Source organism: Boleophthalmus pectinirostris, unplaced genomic scaffold, assembly GCF_026225935.1.
Source record: "Boleophthalmus pectinirostris isolate CB_2022bp ecotype Guang Dong unplaced genomic scaffold, ASM2622593v1 HiC_scaffold_8, whole genome shotgun sequence".
Classification (NCBI taxonomy): domain Eukaryota; kingdom Metazoa; phylum Chordata; class Actinopteri; order Gobiiformes; family Gobiidae; genus Boleophthalmus; species Boleophthalmus pectinirostris.
In genome coordinates this window covers 14,888,819-14,915,313 of record NW_026571515.1, presented here as the reverse complement: position 1 = coordinate 14,915,313, position 26,495 = coordinate 14,888,819, and the positions used below count along the sequence as shown (strand labels likewise).

General features: G+C 40.8%; 1 protein-coding gene across 1 annotated transcript in view; it reads right to left on the bottom strand.

Moving 5' to 3' along the window:
* Window positions 1-422: 422 nt before the first annotated feature.
* kif5aa (kinesin family member 5A, a) overlaps window positions 423-26,495 on the bottom strand; it is a 45,223-nt gene continuing 19,150 nt past the window's right edge. Inside the window, 25 exon segments of the mRNA XM_020940841.2 lie at window positions 423-531; window positions 2,540-2,625; window positions 4,430-4,469; window positions 4,562-4,641; window positions 6,133-6,307; window positions 7,296-7,512; window positions 8,102-8,206; window positions 8,504-8,575; window positions 8,689-8,749; window positions 9,202-9,303; window positions 9,488-9,597; window positions 9,683-9,729; window positions 10,492-10,584; window positions 10,587-10,605; window positions 11,052-11,240; window positions 13,174-13,320; window positions 13,412-13,618; window positions 15,132-15,200; window positions 15,928-16,106; window positions 18,361-18,509; window positions 19,032-19,180; window positions 19,663-19,740; window positions 19,742-19,768; window positions 21,189-21,313; window positions 26,262-26,349. Of these exon segments, the coding sequence (XP_020796500.2) occupies window positions 2,547-2,625; window positions 4,430-4,469; window positions 4,562-4,641; window positions 6,133-6,307; window positions 7,296-7,512; window positions 8,102-8,206; window positions 8,504-8,575; window positions 8,689-8,749; window positions 9,202-9,303; window positions 9,488-9,597; window positions 9,683-9,729; window positions 10,492-10,584; window positions 10,587-10,605; window positions 11,052-11,240; window positions 13,174-13,320; window positions 13,412-13,618; window positions 15,132-15,200; window positions 15,928-16,106; window positions 18,361-18,509; window positions 19,032-19,180; window positions 19,663-19,740; window positions 19,742-19,768; window positions 21,189-21,313; window positions 26,262-26,349 (2,607 nt within the window). The 3' untranslated portion in view covers window positions 423-531; window positions 2,540-2,546.

The window sequence follows — 26,495 nt, the reverse complement described above, 5'->3', positions numbered from 1 at the left end:
ACAAAATCTACTTTAAAGGGTAGACATTTTTAGCTCAGCCTTCCTTCTCCGCCTCAGCTCTAGACCGGGATCTGTGACTCATGCAACCGTCGGTAAACTAACCCTAAGCTGGACGACATGCATGCGGCGCGTAGCTTCTTCTGTTACGGGTTTAATTTATGGAGGAGGTCAAGGTATGCCCGGGGGGAATGCTGTCCACGTGGTCGGAGCAAGATGGCGGGCAGTTGCTGGTTAAAAGAACTCTACATATTTCTACGATTATTTACAACAGTGGACTATCGGGAAAGCAGGTGACGCGGCCCTGAGCGAGGAAGTCAACAGAAGAGCGGAGAGCGGAGATTACGTTACAAAAACAATGCGCGTGTGTTTTTAGCTCGTGTCAGTTTCGGAGGGGGCGAGGGATTAATACGGAGCGGAGAGGGGTCCAGATGAAGATGACGCAGAGGAGGAAGAGGAGAAAGAGGAGGAAGACGGGGCGGGGCAGCATGCAGAGGGGGCGGAGTCCAAACGGGAACAGTGCTCGGTCACAATCTGGAAGAGAAAAGAGGATCCAGGTTAGGGACAAAAAGCATAAAGTTATGAATCCTGGCTGTTTACAGTGTAATGTTTAAGGCAGGGGTCATCAAACTAAGGCTGGCGGGCCAACTCCGGTCCTCCCCACCCCTTTGACCGGCCCCCCAGCCCCTTTGGTTTCCACGAAGTGAAAACCGTCTGACCTTGCAGCATTAGGATTCGTTCGCTCGACAGTAGGCGGGTACTTTTTTCATTTTACCAGTTGCTGCTATTTGGTTGTGACGTATGTAATGCACCGCTAACGGGGCTAACTGGTATATTAAGCTTTTCCCAAATGCCGTAGGTAGAAGGGCAATAACGTCTTTCCCCTTGAGAAAATTCCCCAAACATTCTCTTTGTTCTGGTTTTAACTCCTCAATCTCTGGAATCATTGACAACACAGAATGTCTAGCTCTTCTCTGATTGGCTGGTGCCCAAACTTGCACTTCCGGGCTTTTGCGAACCGTCTAGTGTATTATGATTCCTGACCTAGTCGCTGGAGAGAAATGAAATTGAGTGGAGGCACTAGATGGCGCCGGCCTGGCTAAGCCCCTCTGCCCCCAACACTTGAACTGGCCCTGTGACGCAACACATCTACAGCTTGTATTTTGTAGATTTTTTCAATTTTAAAAATATATTTATATTAAATATTTAGATTTATATTTAAATAATTATATGATGTATTTACATTTGCCAAATTTTTGTCACCTGGCAGGTTCGAGATCAAACGGTGACAGCTGACACACGCACAGAGTTCTGTAGTGCAGTTAAGGACAGCAAAATGGCGAGTGTTAAAGTATGAAAAGTTGGCAGAGAGTGCCGAGTTTTCAAAGAACAGTAGATGAGGATTAGTAGACAACCAGAGAAAAAAGTTTGGTGATCCTTGGTTTAAGGCATTTCACTTTTTTGTATTAAAATTAATCTATAAATAAGCTCTATAAAATGTTTGCCATCTGTAATTCCAGAAGAATTTGTGAGGTTGTCCTCTATTTGCTTGTCTCCATGGAGGTTTTATTGCTTTCCCTGGAATGTGTGGTATTAAAACTGATCTATCTTGTATTTCTTCATTTCTTTCTATCTTGAATTTCTTCACCAGTACGTTGCAAAAAACAAATCTACCCAAGTTAAGATGACTTGAATTAAATAAGTTTTATCATGATTTGAGTACATTTCACTGGACAAGTAAAATGATCTGCCAGTGGAACAAGACTTTTTGTACTTAAAATATGAAAATACATCTTGCTGCACTTAATATAAGAAAAACAACACCTTTTTGCACGTAAAATAAGAAACAAAATCTTATGTTGCTTGAATTAAGAAAAGAACATTTATTCCACTGGTAGATCATTTTACTTGTCAAGTGGAATCTGCTCAAATAAAGTAAAATGTTCTTAATTTAAGTTGTTTTAACTTAACTAGATGTTGTTTTTTTCCAGTGTAAAAGGGCGGATTGACAAACTGATCCTTAAAGCTTCTCACGTGATCGGCTGTGAGCTGGAGACATTTGTCACAGTGACACAGGGACAGGAGGACACTGGACAAACTGTCTCCATCATGGACACTCCTCCTGCTCACACACTGCACCAGACTACAGAGGGACAGAGAAGCTCATTCTCCAACTTGCTCCTACAGCTCTATTATATTGTTTTATCCTTTGTTGTTATTTTTAATATATTGTGATGTGTGAGCTACTGTGCACAAGTAATTTCCCCTGTGCATCAATAAAGTCTGTCTCAGTCGAAGTCTAATGTGTGTGATTAAAAAGTCAGTTCTCTTGTTTGCTTGACTTCTTTTCTAGACTCTCTGTATTGTTCACAAAAGTGGACTTTGAGTTACAATTTCTCCTTTAAAATCACGTTATGTTCAACTACAGCTTTGTTGATGCCATTCCTGGATTTTGAAAAAAATCCAGGAATAGACCTAACAGCTAAAAATAAGTGTAAGGTAAATAAGTGTACAGTGTTCTGGTGTTATCCTGTGGACTGACCATTGCATTAACTGGCGGCAGTCTCCTGCTGCATGATGAACTGCCGGTTTGAGTCATCCACCTGACTGCCACAGTGCGCATCAGGCCTGAACAAAAACAACAGATTTACACTAAATAATGATGTAAAACGACAGTGCATTTAATATCAGACAGACACGTCTCTTGTCTCTGTCTGCACAGTTCACAACACTTTTTCTCCCCCATCACCAGGACCCACTGTCTCACAGAACAGTCAGCCACAGGTGACAGAAAAAACACATGACCAGGGAAGTACATATGTCCACACAGCTCTGCGCGCCTGAAGCACAATGTCGTGTAGATACGTTTGGCGGTCAGCTGATGCCCTCTCATGCTGCTCATGGTGCAGAGTTTGTGGTGAGTGAGTCGTGTAAAAGGACCAACCCAACAGTGAAGCAAACAAAAGGAAGTAAACATAATTTGGGATTCATAGAACCATAGTTACAACTTTTATTGTGCTCATGCTCAGTGGCGCCTGGTCAATAGAGGGCACAATAGGGCCACACTCCCTAACTTGACCTAGATAAAAAATTTATAAAGTCATTATTTTGTATGTAGGCCATATGATTCATATTTTGTTTAAAATTGAACGTGTATCTGCATAAACATATTTTATCATGTTAAATGTGCTGTTTTCCTCACTTGTTAGTGACAATAGTGAGCACTGACTTAGTCTATGTTCAAACTGCAGGGCTTGATGCTCAATTTGGATTTTTGTGTGAAATCCGATGTTTTTGTGAGGTCGTTCACATTTCCAATTAAATGCGACTTGTATGTGACTCCAGTGTGAACATTAAACGGCCCAAAAGTGTCCCACACGTGCACTGGAGGACACGACGACATCAACCGCAGAAAGCGTGCTCTGTGTTTATGGAAGTTGTCCAAACATGGACGCGAGCATTGAGCACCTGGAGATTTTAAAGTTCTTCTTGTACCAGAGCCAGAACATGAATAGCTTACTTGTTTTAAGGAGGAGATTGAAAAGGAGAAGGAGGAGGTTTTTGGCCGTGGTGTTTTGTGGGACAGTGGCAGCGACGTCTGTTGAAAGGAACATGTGGATGTGGAGACATAGCCAAGAGTGGTGGGATAGTGATGTGCTTCGCTTCAGTGAGTTCATTAACAATTTTTGTATGATGAGAAGAATGTTTGTGTACATTTGTGAGTGCGTACTTATGCCACTCACGCGGGAGGAAACACATCTTTGGCTATTTTCATGAGCAAACGCGTCGAAGTTGGGCTGTATTGGCTTGAAAAAGGTGCTTGTTACTGCACAATAGCCGTTCAGACTGAAGTCACATGTCAAAAGATCGGATATGTATTGTTTTAGGAGCACATATCCAAGTGCCCTGGGTCGCATTTGAAAAAATCGCATCTGTGTCGTTCAGACTGTCATTAAAAGATCAGATACAGGTCACATAGGGCCAAAAAATCGGATTTGGGTTACTTCAGGCTGCAGTCTGAACGTAGCCTTAGTTCTGTTTCCTTCAGTGTTGGGTTGGTCCTTTTACACTCATCAGTCAGCACAAACACTGCACCATGAGCCCTGCGTGTGCTCTGTGCATCAACATGAGCTCTGTACATCACCGAGCCGCCACAGTGAAAAAACACACTTTACTCTGTTTACTCAGGTTCATTCAAGTCAAATAACAGAGCGCACAAGGAGCCATTTAGGGCTTACGGCTCAGGAGGAAAGTGGTTATTCAGCAACAATTACGCAACCTACACAAAATCTCGATGTTTACATGTTTAAAATACATAAATACTCTTTAAAAGGTAAAAGCTGTGATACATTCTTGTAATTGTAATAATTAAGTGAACCATAAATTCAGATGCTGCACCATTAAATCCATGTTTTTGTTTTTTACCCCTCACCTGTTGTCGTTGATGTCTCTTGTGTCACTGATGCTGTTTCCTGTAACACAACAGAAGAGAGTGCACATGTTTTCACTGTTCTGTCTGTATTTGTGTAAATGTGTGAGTATAATTATAGATAAAGAGCCACACCGTTGTCGATGTTGAGAGGGTACGACTCCAGGATGTCTCCGTTATATCTGCCTGCTCTGTAGCCCAGCGCTGTGGAAACTCTGGAAAACAAAGAAGAAGAGGTTTATTATACGGTTTGTGTAATAAAACATTGTATCAGTAAAATAGAGCTGAAGAATTAAGTACTTTTCTTGCATAAATATAATGTAAATTCTGTTCATTTTAAAGTTATTCAGGTCATGATGAGATGCAGATTATAAAGACATTAAAGGTCTATATAAGGTCAGTGGTAATATTTTCTTGATAAATCCCTTTTATTATTTTATTTTCCAGGTAAAGACTGAGGGCCACTGTTGGGCAAGTTATTTTAAAACTGTAATGTGTTATTTCTGACTTGTTTCTCTCATTTTAAAATCGTTTATTACATTAAAATATTAATGTGTTTAAAACTTAAAACATTACATGAATATTGTTTTAATTTTAAGTTACTCTCAACAAAATAAGTGTGTGAAGATGAAGAACTTTTGTGTATGGACTGAACCGAGGACTGAAGCGAGGACTGAACCGAGGACTGAAGCGAGGACTGAACCAGGACTGAACCAGGACTGAACCAGGACTGAACCAGCACTGAACCAGGACTAAACCAGCTCTAAACAAGGACTGAATTGAGAACTGAACCAGGACTAAACCAGGACTAAACCAGGATTGGACCAGAACTAAACCAGGTCTTAACCTGCACTGAACCAGAACTGAACTAGAGCTGAACCAGGACTAAACCAGGTCTAAACCAGAACTGAACCAGGATAAAACCAAGTCTAAACCAGGTTTAAACCAGGACTGAACCAAGTCTAAACCAGGTCTAAACCAAGTCTACACCAGGACTAAACCAGGACTAAACCAGGTCTAAACTAGGACTGAACCAAATCTAAACCAGGTCTAAACCAGGACTAAATCAGGGCTAAACCAGAGCTGAACCAGGACTAAACCAGGACTAAACCAGGACTAAACCAGGTCTAAACCAGGACTGTACCAGGACTAAACCAGGTCTAAACCAGGTCTACACCAGGACTGAACCAAGGGCTGAACCAGGACTAAACCAGGTCTAAACCAAAGATAAACCAGGACTGAACCAGGACAAATTTTGGACTAGGACTTGGAATCTAGGACGGCCCCTGGAAGAACCCTGAGCCCGTAGTGCAGGGTGTCCGCTCCGTGGAGCGTGGAGTTCTGTATTGGTCCTTTCACACTTCAGGCCCATCCCGACACTCGGAACCGTAACGATGGTGTTTCACCGCTGCTGAGATCGCTGTGATTTTAACAAATTTATATGAAGAAAATCGAAAAACCCACTACTTCAGTCCAGGTTAAAAAACCATTGTGACACGCGTTACTCACATTTGTACCAAGTAAAATATTACTATTTTTGCCCTGTAATCCCACATTACTGCATTACAGCAAAAAGCAACACATTACAGTATTTTGTTATTTTTATAACGCATTACTCCCAACACTGGTGAGGGATCATTGTACATGGGAGCAAAAGTGTAGAATATTTGGATAATATCAATAATATCTGTTGCTGTTGCTCTCACGTGTTGGTCTGCACAGAGTTGGGGGTCCCGCTGGTGCCCGTGGGGGCCGTCTGGGGGACACTCTTCTGGAACAGGGCATTGCTGTAGGCGTTGGCCTGCTCTGTGGATCGGATGTACGTGTAGAAGGGGTTAGTGGGCGAGCACACGGGCAGCTGCTTGGGCCGCACGGGTTTAGCTGAAGAGACACGGAAAATAAGTATGTGTTATGGACCATTCAGGACACCGTACAGCAGGCGTGTCAAACTCAAATTCACAGAGGCCAAAATTAAAAACTGGGACTAAGTCATGGGCCAAATTAATATTTATTGAAAAACTTTTACAGCATCTGCATGTTTTCTCTTCTTTCGAGATATGTAATGTTAAAACTTTTCTTATTAAAATATATATATTAAAAAAAAAAAAAAGTGTGAACCCCTGATTATGTAAAACAATTGGGGCAGGACTCTATATGTTTTTTAAACTTCATCCTACTCCTTTTGAGCACCAGGTCCCAAATATGTTCATGTACATATCACTATTTTAGCTATTGTTTTTGAATTTTGTACCTGGCCCAAACATATAAATAAATGAAATGTAAAAAAATGAAAATAAATGTTTAATAATAACATTAAATTTAAAAATACATTTAAAAATAACATTTTAAATAAATATTGTCTCTGTAGCTGGTGGGCAGCTCTAATACAGATTTGATATGATCTCACGGGCCAAATATAATTATATCACGGGCCAAATTTGGTCCCTGGGCCTGAGTTTGACATGTCTGATGTACAGGGAAAAATGTGAAGCTAATCATTAATCACTAAAAGAAGGCAAGAAAAATACAATGACTTTGGTATTTCTTTCTGATTTCGTAGAATTCTTAGCATAAAGGTTTTCATTCCACACTCTTCTCTCTAATTTATGTGATTAATGTCTCTCTCTCTTTTTAATTTTATGATGATTATTTATGTTTTGATTTGTTTTTCTGAGCTTTCTATAAAATTGTTCCCTCATCAAGTGGTTTAAAGTGGTTTTATATGTGATTCATGCATGTTTGAGTAATTTTGTGATCTTTCCAGGGCTCTATTCAAACCCTAGCAGTACTACTCTCCTCTAAGATTTAAGAAATAATCTCAAAACTAGGTAGATAAAACTGAAACTGAGCTAGTACTGAGTTGCAGTACCGATCTGAGCAGTGTGGGGGCGGCGCATCGCATGCTTGGCCTTCATGGCATCCTTGATGCGGTCCACTTCCTGTTGGTAGCGCCGGCGGTCCATCATGGCGCCCTCTTTGGCGTCTCTCAGTGCAGTCTCCAGGGCCTTAACTCTCTCAGCAGTAGACCGCAGGCGCTTCTCCAGCTTTGGAAGCTCGCAGCGCAGATCTGCATTGTCACGAACCAGCTGCAAAAAAACACAGCAGCACTAGCGCTTTATTAAAAAACACAGATCCCACAACAGGGGTTCATATCGACAGTTATATTACAGACAGATTTTTGTGCAGCTCAAATACAATTTAGAGCAGAATTCTCCAACCTTTCTCCTTCTGTGAGCTACTTTTTGTAAAATGAAAATGCCAGAGAGCTACTAATGTTAGCGGTCGCCAGAAATTTTGTACAGTTACATGTCTATAAAACAGAACCAGTTTATCCAGTTATCAGTGCACAAAATTAGGCATCAAAATTTTACATTTACAAAGGTAACAGGCATTTAATCAATCAAATTTGAGTAATTCAATGCAGTATGTATAATTCAGAAATCCCTGGGTGAGCTGCGTGGAAGGGGGTGGAGAGCTACTCGTATCTCCCGAGCTACAGGTTGGAGACCCCTTGACTGAGAGCCAAATAATATTTTTCCATAATTTGTAAAAAGAAAAACGAACTGACATTTCTGTAAGTTTTGCCTTGTGTCGGCCATCAGTAAATAAGAGACATTAGTAAAAGTTCAGACAGAGGAAGTTGCCGTGGTGTCTGTATGTACTGTGTGTCTGTACCTGTTTGTGAACCTTTGTAAGCTGGTCCAGGTTGTTTTCAAGAAAGGAAATCTTCTGCTTCTGGGTGCAAGACCCCCCGCTATCATCAGGCTCCATTTCGGAACTCTGCAGCCGATTAAACACACAGAAAATATTAAACACACAGATAATATTAAACACACAGATAATATTGTATTATTGACACAAGCAACCAAACTGTCATTAAAACTGAAGAACACAACCTGAACATTTCAAAACAAAACTCATGAACCACACTGTAGTCTTTCTTAGTCAAATATGGAAAAAAACATCATCCCTCTTCCATCATTTAGGATAGTTTTTAAATCGGAAATAATCTAATGAGGGGTAAAGACAATATTGGCCTGACACACACAACACACAAGTTCAGTGTGTGTCTCGTACTTTTTTAACCCGCGACGTGAGGTCTTGAACGAACAGCTTGCGCAGGTTGTGGAGGGTCTGGAGTTCGCGGGCCTGAGAACGACAGAGTCAGAGGGTTTACATATGATCAGAATGCATTTAAGTATGTCTATATGTGTATGTGATAATTTTGCACTTATAGATAAATAATATAAACCAGGACTTACGACGGTCTCCTCCAGGCCCTTGAGGTCCTGTTTGGTCTGCTCATGACGCTCGTGCAGAAATCTGACAGTGAAAACATTGTCATCACTAAATGACAAACGGGACGTGATTAAAGCAGAGACAACTTTGATTTACACAGTTTTCATAAACTTTTTAAAAACGGAAACAAAAGACAATCCTTTTTGGGGGTCTGCATTTTCAGTTTATCAAATATATTGTCTGTATACATACATATTTGGACTATGTGATTGTTGACCACACATTTAATTAGTTTGTTTGCCCTTTTATGACTACATAGAGCTCTAGGATTTTATGGAGTAATGGTGGTGTTCTGATCTATTGTCTGTTGAGTCCTGTTTTATGTTTTAGTTTTAAGTCTTGAGTCTCTGACGTTGTTTTTATCCCAGCCAGAAGCTGGTGTCCCCCTGTAAGTCCACAGTCTGCAGTGATCACAGCTGTAGTTATTATGAGTCCTTAGAATATTAGTGCAGTACAGTGAAGTATGTGGTACTCACGAGAGCTCCTCCAGGCGCTCGCTCTTGGTGCAGTCTTGACTCTTAAGACGGTCAAAGTCTGAGCGCACCTGGGCCAACTCCAGCTGCAGTGCCGAGTTCTGACTGAAGGGGGCAACAACAACAGAGGCATAAGAGAAAGAGGTAACACTGTGTGCTCGTACATATGTCTTTATTGTTATTGTCTATGTATAAAAGTAAGTCAGTGTGAGCTCAGACATGATACACAATAGTACACATACAGTATGTTCTCTACAGCGTCTGTGATACAGTTCAGACAGTGACATACTCAGTGAGCTCGTCGATGAGCCTCTGCTTCTCGTTGATCTCATCACGCAAGCGGGACAGCTGCTTGTGGTGCAGCCCACGGTGTGTCTCCACCTGCTGGCGGGAGCCCTTCTGCGCAACATACAGACAACAAGGTGTCCATGGTTTGATAAATAAATGTAGTTGTGTAGTTTTACAGAAAACTTCTGGACAGTACCTCAGTCTCTCCCTTCTCGCCGTCCTTATCCTCCACCTGGGAGTTCTCTGTAAACACACAGCAGTGATCAGCTCTTTATGGCCTCTGTTTGATGAGCTGTGTGCTCTCTTCATACCTTAAACACTTTATATTGCTATGCAAGTATTTATCTGATCTATAATGCACCGTGGTCCTGCAGGTGGCCATAGACATTAAACACTAGTGTTTGTACACTAGTACCGTATTTTCCGGGCTATTAGGTGCTCTGGATTATAAGATGCACTGTCATTGAATGGTCTATTTTCAAACTTTTTTCACAAATAAACTGCACCGGACTTTAAGCGAAACACAACAGTTGGATAAGTCAGTGGTTTTGTTTGTTTGTGGCGTTCACGGTGACTCTGGGCTTTGTTCAGTTGTGGCATGTAGGGAGGGTGCTGTCTGGGACTGCTGGATTGTTGGCGTGTTCGCAGTGACTCAGTTGTTCAGTTGCGTCTAGAAGTGGCACATTGCACTCGCTTTTTCGGTTTGTTTCTCTGTTCCGTTCCTCATCAGCGTGGAGTTGTGAGTGTATCTGTGGGTGTTTTTCGCTGTGCAGTCGCTGTCTGCTCCGTGTGTGTTTGCGTGTTCTGTGGGTGGTGTGGCTTTGTAGTTTACTGACGTCGTGCTGGGACACCCGAGTGGATTCGTGCTCTGGAATGTGGGGTGTGCAGTCATTTTTTGATGGGGTATAAATATATATATATGTGTGTGTGTGTGTGTGTGTGTGTGTGTGGGTGTGTGTGTATATATATATGTATGTATATATGTAGTATATGTGATGATGTTACCGTGGTCCTGCAGCTTGGCCAGCTCCTCGCTCAGGGAGTCGTGGCTCTCCTCCAGCAGTCTCTTCTTCTGCTCCACACTCTGCATGTACTCAGGGAGCGGATCTTTGCCTCGTGCTGCAGAGAAGAGCACATTTTCTAACCACAACAAACTTTATTTCAATACTAAATAATAGGCTCAATACTCAATATATTCCGATACCAAGAAGATAAATAATAAAGGACACTCCTTATTTAGACAATAGACTGCAATTTTCAACATTAAATCATAGTACTTTCTTTTTTATTCCCATGTGGCTCATATCTGCGTAATCCCTCAGTGGTCCAGGTAGGTTCCTTGGTGGTCCATGGGCATATACTAGTCTATGTGCTCCTATACTTTTTCTGATACAGCTCAAGATCATTCTAAAGTTATCCAGGAAAAGTTAATTTCTGTTCTGTGAATGTGACCTTTTTAGAATCCATACCTGCTCAAATAAGAATCTAGTTTTGCTATTGATTAGTATTCTCATTTTCTATACTTTTGACATCCCTAGTGTATCTTCTCCCATGTCCTCTGTTACCTGTGAGATGAGCAGTTGGCAGGAGGACAGCTCTCGTCCAGTCTCCTCCATCTTGCGGTGACACTCCAGCTGCATGTTCTCCAGCTGCCTGCACCTCTTCACCATGGACTTCACCTCAGACTTGATCTTGGAGATGTAGAGACGAGCCACGGTGAACTCCTCCTCGATGGCCCCGCTGATCTCCACCGGCTGTGTGCGAAACAGGACACAAGGGGGCGCTTTAGACAGACGAGCCGGGACCAAAGTGTCACGCGAGGGAACACAAACGACAAGGTGAAATGACTAAAGCTGTTACTGTGTCCTTAGAACAGACTGTATATCGGAGAGGACACCAGACTTGGACAAACTTTAGTGATCCACAAGGGAAATTATTGAACACAGCAGCTCACACATCACAGTTTATTATAATAACACAGAGGAACAATATAAATGGTAATAATAAAGAGAAACTGCAAGAGACTGGTGTCGTAGAAATATAGTAATACAAGTAAATCTCAGCTATATGCAAGAGGTCGTGACTGTTCGTGCTGTGTGGACGCACACTGCAATGCCAGTGAATCTTCAGACTCAGTTTTATATTATAATTTATTTAAAGTTAATAAATTGTAATGGAAAATAAATAAAATTAAATAGCTTAAGTAAATCGTAAGTGGAAGCGCATCTGTCAATTCACTGAATGTTCAATATATTATGAATCTTTATTTATTTATTTTTTCATTGGGTGGCCTATTCATGAGCATGCATCAGCAATTACACATGTTTAGGGGAAAAGGGCATTATTAACTGGAAGAGTGGCTACAACAGATACTGGGAAAAACAGCGAACATCTCAGTCCAGAAAAGTGCAGTACTGGGAACAGCAAAGACACTGATATATATAATATATATACAGTCCCTGACAAAAGTCTTGTCGCTTTTGTTGAAACAAAAGCTTATAACCTGACTTTAAATTAATCGATTGGTTTTAGAAATGTCTCATATGAAAGCTAAAACCCTCCCAAATTATGCTCAATAAACTAAAATAAATTTGCTTCACTGAAGAAAGATTGATCATTTAATGAACACAGAAAGGTCAGATTATATATATATATATATATATATATATATATATATATATATATATATATATATATATATATATATATATATATATATATATATATATATATATATATATATACATACACACACACACACACACACACACACATTTTATTTAATTATTTATATATAGTAATAACTAGTGTTGTAGTACTCAAGACCGCTTTTTTACAGTCTTGGACTCGAGCGCATTTGGACTCGGTCTTGTCTCGGTCTTGTCTCGGTCTTGATGGTCTCGGTCTTGTCTCGGTCTTGTCTCGGTCTTGTCTCGGTCTTGTCTCGGTCTTGTCTCGGTCTTGTCTCGGTCTTGATGGCACTTGGTCTCGGTCTTGTCTTGTCTCGGTCTTGATGGCACTTGGTCTCGGTCTTGTCTCGGTCTTGTCTCGGTCTTGATGGCACTTGGTCTCGGTCTTGTCTCGGTCTTGTCTCAGTCTTGTCTCGGTCTTGTCTCGGTCTTGTCTCGGTCTTGTCTCTGGTCTTGGGCACTTGTCTCGGTCTTGTCTCGGTCTTGTCTTGGTCTTGATGGCACTTGGTCTCGGTCTTGTCTCGGTCTTGTCTTGGTCTTGATGGCACTTGGTCTCGGTCTTGTCTCGGACTTGAGATCTGACGCTCAACGAGTTTGGTTATTTTTCATTAAGGCCGGTAAATGTGCAGAGGCTAAATATCACTGCAAAACCTTCAGCTTGAAAAAACTCACTTTCTTCACTTTGAAGTTGTTTTCTGTAAAGTGCCAGTGGAAGTTGGAGTAAAGAAGGATTTCTCAAACTCTGGGTCAGGGTCCAAAAAAGGGACGTTTAAGTGCAGCAGTTTGCTTGGCTTATTGTGAGCATAAATGATCATTAACCAGATCAAATGGTGATTTAAAAGTCTTAATTTCATCTTGGTCTTGACCCTCAGAGGTCTTGGTCTTGTCCTGGTCTCGGGACCCTGTGGTCTCAGACAGGTCTTGTTCAAGATTAGTGCTGTCTTGACTACAGCAGTGTAATAACAGTGTAATAACAGTGTAATAACAGTGTTCTGACCAGTTTGAGCTCCCCGTTGCCCACGATGGAGCTGAACTCGCTCAGGTCCCTCATGAGTCCGTTGAGCACGTCTGCGATCCTCTTCCTCTGCTGCCCACTCACCTCCTGCATCCGGGAAAGCTCCGCCTCCAGCTCCATCAGACTCGCCTGCAACAACACAACAAGTACACCGTTTAGTACTGGTGGTTTACAGATTCTAGAACGTGGTGATGAAATGATGAAGTAACACAGCGCGTACCATTTTCTGAGCGAGCTGTTCAGCCAGCAGCTGGTTCTGGAGCCCCTTCTCCTCCACCTCTTGGCTCTTCTGGTCGTAGTTGATGGCCAGTTCCTCCAGAGCCTGGAGCACCTCCTTCACCTCGGCTTTAGCACAGTCACTCTCCACCTGCAGACGCCCCAGCTCCGCCTGCACTTTGTCCCCGTCACCACGAGACGAGGCCAGAAGCTGAGGGACAGGGAGGACGGGGTTAGGGTTAAAACAGGGGTCGGCCACTCGCAGCTCCAGAGCCGCATGTGGCTCTTTAGCACTCCCCTAGTGGCTCCCTGGAGCTTTTTCAAAAATGAGTGAAAAATGGAAAAGGAATGATTTTTTTGGTTGTTGTTTTAACCCTCTCCAGGCAGGCATTGCAGATTTGCAACAGCTAAATTCCAAGTACCTACTTACTCCACATCCATATTATATGAGCTTTTTTACTCAGGAGCCTTTTCTCCCATCCATGCTGATAAACGTGGGCGATGCAGACTGTGCAAGAATGGCTACACGCAAACGGCCTGCCAGAAGTGCAAAATACTTTTTTTTGTTTACAAAGGATAAAAAAGTCAGAATTGTATATTACTACCCCATATTATAATTTTCCCAAATATCAGATTTTTCCTGATACTAAAAATTAATTTGAGCCTGAGAGGGTTAATATGGTTTCTTTAGGGGTAAAACCCTCATTCCTCTCTGGTCATGGATCTGATCCATCAGCTGTGTGTGTAAATGCAACCAAAGATGGCAAGAGTGACCATAAATTGTACAATAAGATACCTGCTACTCACTATTACTTTATTTTTAGAAAACTACTGATTCCCTGATAACAATAATTTTTTCATGATAATTTCTGGATCAGTAATAGAATATTAAGTCTGATTTGATGTTTTAGACTTAAGCTAAGCAGATAGACAAAACATAACATAAGGAGGAAAAAAAAGTGATTGTATTTCTGTTCGAGGGGTTAATATATGGAACAATCTGAGTGATTTAAAAAAAAGTCTAACACTACAGAAGCCTTTAAAAAAAAGTATAAAGCGTTATGTTTTGAAAGATATAGAGCTCTGGAAAAAATGAATTATGCATGCAATTTTGTTTGTTTTAATTTATATTTTGTCTCTTGTGTATACAGAAAGCCATAAGTGAAATTGTAAATGCAAACTTGTTGTTCATACGCTGCTTTTCTTTCTTGGAATTTTGTCATTGTTTAATAGGGTTTGGCTTTATACGTACTTTTTACTTCAGCCTAAACTGTTTCGGTCATGATCCATGGGGTTGTAGTCTATGTTTTGTTTTGTTTTTTGTTTTGTGGTGCTGCAAAATGACCGAATAAACAACTACTACTAATAATGTGACATTTTTTTTATATTCGAAAATACACACGTTTACATGTTTGACTAAAGTTTTGTTTAAGAGAAACTAAAACTTTCAAAACATAATCAGCTTTTGTCGCTCAGTGTGGAATCACCAGGAGCCAAAAGTTGTACTCAAATAAAACTACTTATTATGTACAAAATTGCATTATTGAAGAAGTAAATAGTACAATGGGAAAACCAGCATCACCTCATTAAAAAGTAACTCATCACTGCCCCCTTCTGGTATTAACTGCTATATGCAATACAAAATACTTCTAAATGTATTCAGTATCACTTCTCTTATTAAAAAATAAAATGCCTTTGTTAATAATTGATAGAAGTGGCTCTACCTCATCCTGGTCCAGCATCTGCTGCTTCAGTTTCTCCACCAGCTGACACTGCAGGTTAATCTCATCATCCTAAACAAAAGCAGAACAAGGAGAGAAGGTCAGAGGAGCAGAGGAGCAGAGGAGCAGAGGAGCAGAAGAGAGGGTCAGAGGAACAGAGGAGAAGGTCAGAAGAACAGAGGAGTAGAGGAGAGGGTCAGAGGAACGGAGGAACAGAAGTTGGGGTCAGAAGAACAGAGGAGCAGAGGAGAGGGTCAGAGGAACAGAGAAGAGGGTCAAATGAGGCAAGGGAGAGGGTCAGAGGAGCAGAGGGTCAGAGGAGAGGGTCAGAGGAGCAGAGAAGGTCAGAGGAGCATGAGAGGGACAGAGGAGCAAAGGAGCAGAGAAGAAGGAGGGTCAGAAGATCAGAGGAGATGGTAAGAAGAACAAAGGAGCAGAGGAGAACGTCAGAAGAACAGAGGAGCAGAAGAGAGGTCAGAAGAACAGAGCAGCAGAGGAGAACGTCAGAAGAACAGAGGAGTAGAAGAGAGGGTCAGAAGAACAGAGCAGCAGAGGAGAACGTCAGAAGAACAGAGGAGAAGGTCAGAAGAACAGAGAAGATGGCCAGAAGAGCAGAGGAAAGGGTCAGAGGAACAGAGGAGAAGGTTAGAAGAACAGAGGAGCAGAAGAGAGGGTCAGAAGAACAGAAGAGAGGGTCAGAAGAACAGAGGAACAGAGGAGAAGGTCATAAGATCAGAGGTGCAGAGGAGAGGGTCAGAGGAGCAGAGGAGCGCCTTAGATGTTTAGCAGCCATCCTTACCTTGTCATCCAGTTGCTTGTAGAGTTTGCGTATCTCCTCTTCGTACTTCTGCCGCTCCTCCTCGGAGATACGCACCACGATGGAGGTGGAGTCGTTGTCCAGGAGGGGGCGCTCCTCGATGGTCTCAAAGCGGTTGACCACATCGGCAGTGGTCCTCTCGGTCTCAGGCACGTCTTCTCCTGGAGCAGAACACACATCAGACATAAGCTCCGTGTTTATGGTTTTCTTTTTAAAAATAACAATGTCATGAAAGAATAGTTAAGTTGTTGAAGGTTTAGAGGAGAGATGCCCAAACTTTTTTCCTCAGCGGGACAAAATAAATACGTAGGGAATATTTAATCACATGGAAAAAAGGCGTCATATTATATTTACTTAGGGTCAACGTTTACATTTTTGTGTGTGTGGCAGCTGAAAAATGTGGGTACAACAAAACAAAATAAGAATAAATAAACTGAACACCAAAAGAACCCAATGGAGCTCACAAACAGCCGAGACAGGGAGCTGCTGGGAAAAGACCGCAGTTAATTGAGGTTGTCATCCCGAATAAGATGCAAACCGACAGTGTCTGTGTGTTTTTATTGCTTTCTTCTCGCTCACAATAAAGGCTTTTGAAATATTTTGTAACTAAGTGAGTGCCTGATATTTTTCTTTTTCTTAAACCAACAATTGAACTACTATGAAGAACAACCCAGTCGAGGTGTTGATGTGATTTCTCGATCTTTACTCTGTGAACTCTGGCTCCTAAAAACCTCAATAAAAACTTTGATCTGAGACCCTTTCTGTGACTCTCCTAAACGTTGACATCATCACTCCAGTCTGTGGACGTAGAGCTCCTCCAATAATACTTCCATATCTGTTAGGGATGTAACAATAACCAAAATATTGTGATATCGTATCGCCAAAGTTCTCAAAATGTTATCGTGGGCCTTTCCTAATATATTAATATATATATAATTACAAGTCTCTTTGCTTAAATGAAGAGTTATGGTGCAAAAAAAGACAGAGGGAACTACATAGACCATGATCCTTTGCTCCATTTCAGTGCAAACTTACAAGAAGAAATAACAGTTCTAACACTTTTAAGTCTTAGTTCTTTGGATTAAGTCTTGTCAAGGCATTTTAAAAGGAAAAAGTGGTAAATGTTTTAATAAATATCGTACTGTGAGATGTATACCGTGAAAATATCGTATAGAGAGATTTGAATATTGTTACATCCCTAATCGTGAGCTTTCCCATGATATCACAATAAATATTATACTGTGAGGTATATTCGGCTTTAAAATATTAGTGACCATCTGTTTATACTATAGTTCATAGGATGCCACTGAACATTTGTTATCTCTTAATTTATTTCAAATTAATGACATGGTCAGTCAGGGCTGTGCAAAAATATCAAAATATTGTATCGTTTAATGTGATGATACAGAATCGATACCATGGGCTGCTGTATTGATACATCACCAAGAGTATTTTTTGGTATATTTTACTAAATTATTTTGTTACAGCTACAGTTTTGTTGCTTTTTCAGAGGAAGGAAACTCGTTTATGCAACACATTTGGCATTTTCATGATGATTTTGATGGTTAAAATGTTTGTGTTTTTATATGAATTTTGCACAAGAAGTGGTTTAACAAAAACTTTTAGTATCACAGCCTTAATTTAGCCTTTATTTTTATTGAACCGTATTGAATCAATTTGAAATATATCGTATCGAATCAAAAGTGCACTGTATTGAGATATGTATCGTATCGTGGCCTATGTATGGAGGTGTGTATCGTATCGGCAACTTCTTAAACATACCCAGCCCTAATGGTTGGTCAGGGACAGATGTACAGCTGAATCCTTCATGTCAGATGAAGGGCTTAACCTAGGGTGACCAAACGTCCGTTTTTAACTCGGACATGTCAGTTTTTTGTGTCCTGTCCTGGGCATCCGTTTTTTTTTTTTTTTTTTTTTTAAGTGATGGAAATGTCTGGGTTTTCATTTCCTTTCATTGGGGCCATTAAATTAAGCGGCTCTCATAGCTCTCTGTAACTCAGAAGGAGCGAGCTGACACAAACAGTTGGTCAGCCTGCAACATGTCGAAGCACAAATGTGTAATTAACAATGACTTCAACAAGAAATTCTCCGTTTTCCGTCCCGGTCGAGACAAGTGGGAGGCCATGTGCACAGGTTGCGATGTGAGAGTGGCTCAATGTTGAGGCCCCACCTCCAACTCGTGGGAAGGTGTCCAGGTTTTCACAAATGGAAATATGGTCACCCTATCTTAACCCCAAAACATCACAATGTGGTGTCATTAAAATAATAAAAACTGGAATCCCCAAAGAACTCCAGTGTGGATCTGTTTTTTCATTTCCCCAGTAAGACTATCCCCTAAACTCCCATCTCCTTTGTTAGACTGTGTACGTGTGTGTGTGAGATGTTTCTCCTGACCGTTCCTCCAGCGGTTGAGCTCAGCCTCCAGCCTCTGGATGGTCTCCTTCAGACCCTTGTTCTTCTCCTTCTCCTTCTCGTACTTCCTCTTCCACTGCTCGGCCGTCAGCTCCAGGTTGATGGAGGCGGTGTTCCTGATGGTCTTCGCACTGACACAAGAGCAAATCAATTACATATCCATGGGTTTCACAATCATGAGTAATTAAGACCATGGAGACCATGACTAACGTAGACTTTAGAGCAGAATTCCACATTAAGAATAGGAATTTATTTACGGGCAAAATAAAAACAGGATCATATACAGTGAGGTAATACAAGCTCTTTAAAGGGACAGCCTGGAATTTTGGACATAGGACCTCATTTCCTAGTGAGCCAGAGTGTTGGAGACGTGTGGAGACACTTTTTAACTATTCCATCTAGTCCTTGTATTTGCAGAGGTCGCTGGTGCTAGACTAGTGCACGTTTAAAGTTCACACTGGAGATCACATACAAGTCACATTTAATTGGAAATGTGAACGACCTCGCAAAAAAAATCACATTTCCCAAAAAATCTGAACTGAGCATTAAGCCCTGCAGTCTGAAAACAGTGTAAGTTTTTTTCTATATATATCTTTACTGGGGCAAAATAAAGTTGTACCTCCCCTTTACAAGTGAAAACTGGGTGTTGTTACCGTTGTCCAAACATGAGCGTGGACTTGGTCTCCGTGTCGTTGTAGCTGGAGGGAGAGCAGCAGATGAACATGGTGGTTCTACAGTTCCCGCCCAGAGAGTCCTGCAGGATCCGAGTCATCTTACTGTCACGGTACGGCACATGGGTTTTCTACACGGACACGAAAAATATAAGCATCAGTGATCAGGTACACATAATAAGAAATACATGCATAAACAAGGACTGATTTTGGTTAAAATGAAAACTTAAAGAACAGAAATGAGAAAATTAAGGTTTGTGGTTCCTTCATATCTCCTGTGTGGTGGTGTTTTGATTTCCAAGTGACTTGACCAAGACTATATCAGGACTAAACCAGGTATCTTGGACTACTTGTACATCAAAATGAGGACTAAAATGGGACTAAAGCTGGAACTAGAGTAGCTAGAGTAGAGCTAGAACAGGACCAAGCTCAGGGTGAGTTCACATTAGTCCTTATTTGATCCTAAACTGAATCTTTTTTTCCAGATGTGGATTTGGATTGTCCCTGTTCAGTCAAACCAGTAACATCTCCAGAGACAAAAACTTTTAATGGACTCCACCAGATAAGTTACTCAATGCACCTTTGAGGGCAGGGGTGGTAAAGTTTGTCTCACCGTTCCTTCAGCCAGAGCAGAGATGACGTTTCCCAGAGCAGACAGAGACTTGTTGATGTTCTTGGCTTCGTCCAGGACCAGACCCAGCAGCTCCAGTTTTGCTCACCTGCACAGCACAGACACAGTCACACAGAGGGGAGGGGACAGTTATAGTTTACATCAGTAACCTATCCCTGGGTTTCAGAGTGAGGAGAAATTAGCACTGTTGTCATAGCAATTAACTAGGGGTGTAATGGTGCATGTATTTGTGCTGAACTGTTTTGGTACAGGACGTTTGGTTCGGTGCAGAGCTGTGCACGAGTGAATTCGCGTGCAAGTGTGTGTGTTTACATTCGGCCACTACATGTGCTTGAGGCTCGGCTCTTTAATATTTGTGAGGGAACTCGTCTGTGATTGGGGCAGTGGTTCCCATAGTGCTTTATAGTTAGGGCGGCCACCTTGACAACAATTGCCCCATGCCTTGACTCCGTCCCTCCAAACCACGTGAATCCTTGCAAAACTACAATCATCGCGCCACGGTCTTCACTCTCTCCTTTCGCCAGCACAGAATCTCCACCACCCACAACCACAACCTCTGTACTCTGTACCACTGCAGACAATGTGGACAAGTTGGTTTTTCTGGCCAAAAATCTAAAGATTGAGTAAAACTTCATGCTGGAACTGTTAGTGCTGCTCTTCACTTTCTGTAAAGTTTTGTCTACGGTTTACAAAGAATTTATTAATTTTTTAAATAATATTTCAAACATTTGTTGCTTATTTGAAAATATTTTATTTAACTTATTAGTTTTACCAAGCAGCACTTTGCATTTATTTTATTTTCCCGTTTGTATAATGTTAAAACAAATTGTTGGTTTAATAAAAACACAAATAAACAACACACAAATGGTTTTGCATTTTGTTCCCAACTGTACCGAAAATGAACCGAACCGTGACCTTAAAACCTCGGTACATACCAAACCATGATTTTTGTACTGTTACACCACGACAATTAACTAATTCTGTATTTAGCATTGTCAAAATGTCTTTAAAGGCAATATTCAGACCTGCAGTTAAAATGTTGTTTCCTCATCACAAATAGGCTTGGAGTTGTGTTATGTTTCATTCACACATGTGTATTATAGTTCTTCTTAAACTGAAAACACTCTGTTCCACCTTGTGACATCATGTTGTAATCTCCACATACCTTCAATAAAATCAATCTTTGAACTGAACTAAAGGTAAAAGGTAAGGATTAACTTGAAAACTACCACTACCATACGTCACAAGCCGGAAAAGAGTATTTTGAGTTTTGGAGATAAAGGCAGACTAATAATACTAACTATTTTATGATAAATGATAAAGGATTACTCAAACACATATGAATGAAACAAAACACAACTCCAGGTTTGTTTTTGAGGATGTCACATCATTCTAATATGGCTAAAAGCTCATAATTTAGAACCTTTAACGAGGAATATTGAACCCATGAACTGAAAGGTTTCTGAACACACGCTGATCCCATTTAGATAGCTCTAGCATGGCCGTACCTTCTCACTTCCAGCCAGATCCACCAGGTAGAGTTTCCCGCACAGCTTCTGCTCGGTCTCCACGTGCTCCTGCTTGATGTTGATCAGGAAGATGCTGTGACTCCTGGAGCTGTGTTCGTTCATGTCTGTGGAGGAACAGGAGGAAACATGGTCAAATATGAGACAAAGATGATGGATGAGGATGTGTAGGATTGGATTTGTGACGAAAGAGCTCATTGGTCACCATCATTTACAAATAAAATCACATCTCTCTAACTCAGAGGAAAAGATTAGTAAAGTCTGTTTCTGCTTCACTCATTGATTATGCAGATTTTTTTTTGATTTAAGCATTTTTTTGTTTTGTTTTGATTGGCCATTACACCTGTCAATCACACCCATCCGTACTATAAATAATAAAATTAATTAATAATAAATACACTTTTTATTCTTTTGACGATTTTTTGTTATTGTTTTGTATTTTTACAAGGTCAGATAATAATTCTAACTTAGCACAGTGCTTCCAGAAATGTGGACACCTTATGGAATTGCTTAGTTTGATAAAAAGTTATAATACATTCCGAAAACAAAATTCTGTAACAATATAATTTGATTAATGCATCTTCCCTGGACTGGAGGGACCTAAAAACTGGACATTGTCTCCAAAAATCCTGGCTCTGTTTGTATCTGAGCAGAAACGAGGCAGGTCCAGATGCCGAGCCCGGAGCCGTGAGTCAGCAGAGTCTCGGGAGCTGCAGTCTGACTCTGCACTTTTACACTTGTGTAGTTACAGAAGAGTGGGAGTCGTCACAGCACAGAGGGGCCCAGAGTAATAATGTTAATACAATGATAGTCAACCTAAAATAAGCTTGAAAATGGCCACTCAAACTTGACATTTTTAATCATTTAGATAAAACTAAACACTGAATCAACTTTTTTTGCTACTAAACTGCCTTTTGACATAAGAAAGAAAGAAAAAAAGGGAGAGAAAGTAGTATTACACTTTATGCTTTTAAAAACTGTCAAAAACTGAGTACTACATGACATCACTCATGACTGCTCTGATTAAAGTGTCCAGGAGCGGAGTTTGAAGAGTGAAAACCTTGAGAAACCACACATGTTTGCTTGAGTTCACTTAAAATTTGGTGGATGTTGAAAGACTAAAATGCTTAAAAATGAAGCAGCGAACTTAAGGCCGTCACAGACTACAGGAGAATTTGCCCGAGTTTGGCTGAGATCTGCTTCAACCTGAGATCTGAAGGCTGTATCAAGTGGTGGTTTGAATAGTTTTGTTTAATTGCAAGTTCGAGGTAGCTGCAGATATGATGTTTATGAACATGTTTTGATAATAATAACTAGTGGAGTTATAACATTGTTAACAATATCCAAATCTCTCTGTATGATATTTTCACGATATACATCTCATGGTACGATATTTATTGCAATATTTTGTGGAGGCAAAACAAACAAAACTGTTAATATGCTACTTTTTCGACTTAAAATGCCTTGACAAGAGTTAATCCAAAGAACTAAGACTTAAAAGTGTTAGAACTGTTATTTCTTCTTGTAGTCTGCACTAGAATGGAGCAAAGGATCATGGTCTATGTAGTTCCCTCCGTCTTTTTTTATCTATTGCTGCACCATAACTCTTAAATTAAGCAAAGAGACTTGTAATTTGATATATTGTGATGGTCCACAATATTATTGTGAGAACTTTGACGATACGATATCACGATATTTTGGTTATTGTTACACCCCTATTAATAACACAGTTTTGTGTTGTATCTAAACTAGAAGTGCAGAGTCTGATCTTTTGAACACTTAAGAGTCTCAAAGTGAGTGGTTTTACTGTAGACAGGAAAGAGCTGAGGCGATGTCGCTCACAACTTTATATCCTGTGTTTCACAGACAAATCCCGCTGCAGTCTTTGTGATCAGAGATTTAAAATCTCATAAGATTCTCCTCGTGTCTGTGGTGTACGCTTTTTGTCGCACATTTAAGAATCGTTTAAAACCAAAAAAAATCGTCTTAAAATCGCTTTGTTTTTGATATTTTTAACATGAAATACTAAATCATTTCACGTAATTGAAATTTTTGATGAAAACCAAACAAATGAACACACAGCTCCAGTTTTGTGTATGTCAAATTTGCCTAAAAACTTCACAAATCAAATTAAACTTTTGCAAAACCTGACCTCGTAACTACTCACACCACAACTTCAGTACATAAAATGGCCATGTTGACATGTTTTCGAGAGATACCAAAATCGTGAACGAGGCACATACATGGGGCTGAGGTTAGTTTACTGCTCGGTTGTGATAAGGCACCAACAGTAGCAGAGACGTTGGATTTTTTTTTTTTTTTTTTGCACCATCAGCTTCTATTTTCATCTCATCCTGCAGCGTTTATGGAAATGTGATGAACAGAAACGTGAAATATTATATAACATCATACAACAGTCACGCTTCACTGACCGATCACAGCCCGCTCCAGTGGAATCAGAGTCTAGCATAGGCATAAAAAAAGACAAATGCAGGCTGAAAATGCATACATGGTGATTTTCTTGGTAAATTATTTGATGCATTCTTATTCTGCCTGGACAGAAGAAGAGCTACAGGATATGAACAGATGTGACTCAGTTCTCCTCAATGTTTCTTCGAGGTTCTACACATACAATTTTCCAAGCGATACAGTATTTTGATGAAACTTTCTTATATATAAAGTGTCTCTTTCCAAATCTCCTCCTGAATGTTTTTTGTGATTTGAGGGTCCATTATTTTGTTGTCCACAGAGCTGGATATTTGGTTCCCACTTATCTCTACTTAAAGTGGTTCATCCCAAATTGATTCAGGATAATCAAAACTGACAATGGGCTGGATGTAAACTTGAGGGTTTAGAATACTTTTGTCCATGGACTGGGATATTCGGATACCACTTTTTTGTTCATTCCAAATCTCAAACTGGGTGTTCTCTTCCAAGAACATCTACAATATTGTTGCCCCCAGAAAGGTATACTTGGGCCCCTGTTATCTCTTCAATATAGTGTGGTTTACCCCAAATCGGATGAGGATCATTGACGTTAAAAAACAGAAAATAGAGATATAGAGAAAATAGAGAAAATAGAGATATCAGACAGTTGGATGTGAACTTGAGGATCTGGAATACTTTTGTCCATGGACTGGGATATTTAGGTACCACTTTTTTTCTTCAATCCAAAATATTTCATCCCAAATCTTTGTCTGGATGTTCTCCTTTATTTCAGGGTTCAGAATATCGTTGCCTCCAGAATGGCGTACTTGGGTTTCAGTTAACTCTTCTACATAAAGCGGTTCACCCCAAATTAGATCAGGATCTTCAAACTCAGGTATTTGGGTGTCACATGTTTTGCCAATAAAAAATGGCTCATCCCAAATCGGACCCAGATCAAGACTAAAGTCCATGTAGGAGGTTCCTCCAGCTGCAGGTGGTGGTGGCATAAAACCGGCTGTTTGTGCCAAAGATGTTCATTTTGTCTTCTTATGTACTTTACCTTCTTGGGTTCTTTTTAAAGACAAAACAATAAAGTGTATTTGGTGGTGATGAACTGTCACCACCAACACAGTTCTGAAGATGCAGCAGCAGTCGAAACATGTCAACAAGGTAAATAAACTTGACTGTACTGTTTTTAAAAAGAACCCAAAAAGTTAGAGGCTGTTTATGTGTGGGAGCTACAGCAGCTAAGCACTAACCAATGAAAAAGAACCAAAATTTGCTCCAAAACCGACAGATTTGCAACACTCACGCTCACACAGGCACCTCTCAGATCACAAGTCTGCACTAATAAGTGAGTAAGTAATGAGTTAATATCTTAGATCAGCCACAAAAGCATTTACAGCCAGCGCCTCAGTGCAGTCTTAGAGCAGATGCTGAGAGTGCAGTGATGTAAACAAGAGCATGTGACTCGGTGCATTCAGGGGCAGTACGGCCTCACAGACAGAGAAAAGTTACTCCACAGATAAATATTGATGCTCCATGGTGACAAAGGGGTGGTACAGGGCCTCCCTCAGACTGATCCTCCTCTCAGGGTCTGGGTCCAGAAGTCTCTTTACTGAGATCTGCAAAGGCCGTTCTGTCCCTGTGCTCTGGGGCACTTTCACTTGTACAAAGCTCCTGGAAGTCTAAAGTCTGAGGGGTGAACGCACTAAGCAACTGACACCAAAAGAACCCTCCCCAAGTACTGAAACACAACAGACTCCAGGTAAAAATCACACGAGAAAAATATAGTTAAAAGGACTTTATTTAGATGGCCAAAGCTAACATGTTTTGACCAAAGTGGTCTTCATCGGGGCTCAGTAATATTTACTTCTTTGGAGTACTGGAGTCCATTGTGTTTCAGTTTTGATCCTTTTTCCAAGAGCACCCTCTACCTGCTCCCACTGATTGGAAGACCTGCAGCAAACAGCCACATTTTTGTTTTTTGTTTAAAATGATGCATTCGCCGTACGTGAAGGAGGTTTCCTTTGCAGGTTTGGGGGGATATGCTGAATTAATTTAGATTTTTATGTAAAGACGAGCAATAGATGAACACTGGGCTCTACTCACGCTTATGTCACAAACCAGGAAGACGTTTGGAAACATGCGATGACGACTTCCGGTGTAGTTCCTGACACTGGGTTCGCCGACCGACTGTGATCAAACCCACTGAAGTAAATGTGATCAGCGATAAAATGAAGACTGAATATGCATGTGCTGTTTGGAATCATCTTGAATTTGGCACCTCGTCTCTTCTAATCACATGTACATCAGTGCTCTTGGAGTTGTGCGTCAGTGGGGAAATGATGAAAACTGAGGGATGGTTGTAACTGTTGATTCGCCCGAACATAACAGAATGCTACAATGACATGGAGATGAAGAAAACTGGGAGATTTCCTCATTTTTACTAGATTTTGTCAGACTTACTACCGCGAACAGATGCCGCCGGAAGTCATCACCGCATGTTTCCAAAGATGTTCCAAAAGATCACCAGACAAGTGGAAAATTTAAGTTGTCATATTGCATTTTGTGTGCGTGTTTTCATCATGAAACGCTGAAGCATGAGGCCAGTAATAAATCACTCACTGGTCACAGCGACGTGGCGGTTGGCTTTCCCCTCATCGATCACGTCCATGACCTCATCTGGACTGGACACGAAGCGCTCGGTGCAGCCCTGCGACAACACACAACAGCTCTTTAAATACACGAGTTTACTGTTAATGTGAAAATAATACACACTTGAAATATTCACAGTCGTCAGTATTTCAACCTGATATTTTAGGTATTGAGAAGAGAGGGACACACAGCAAAAAAAGTACT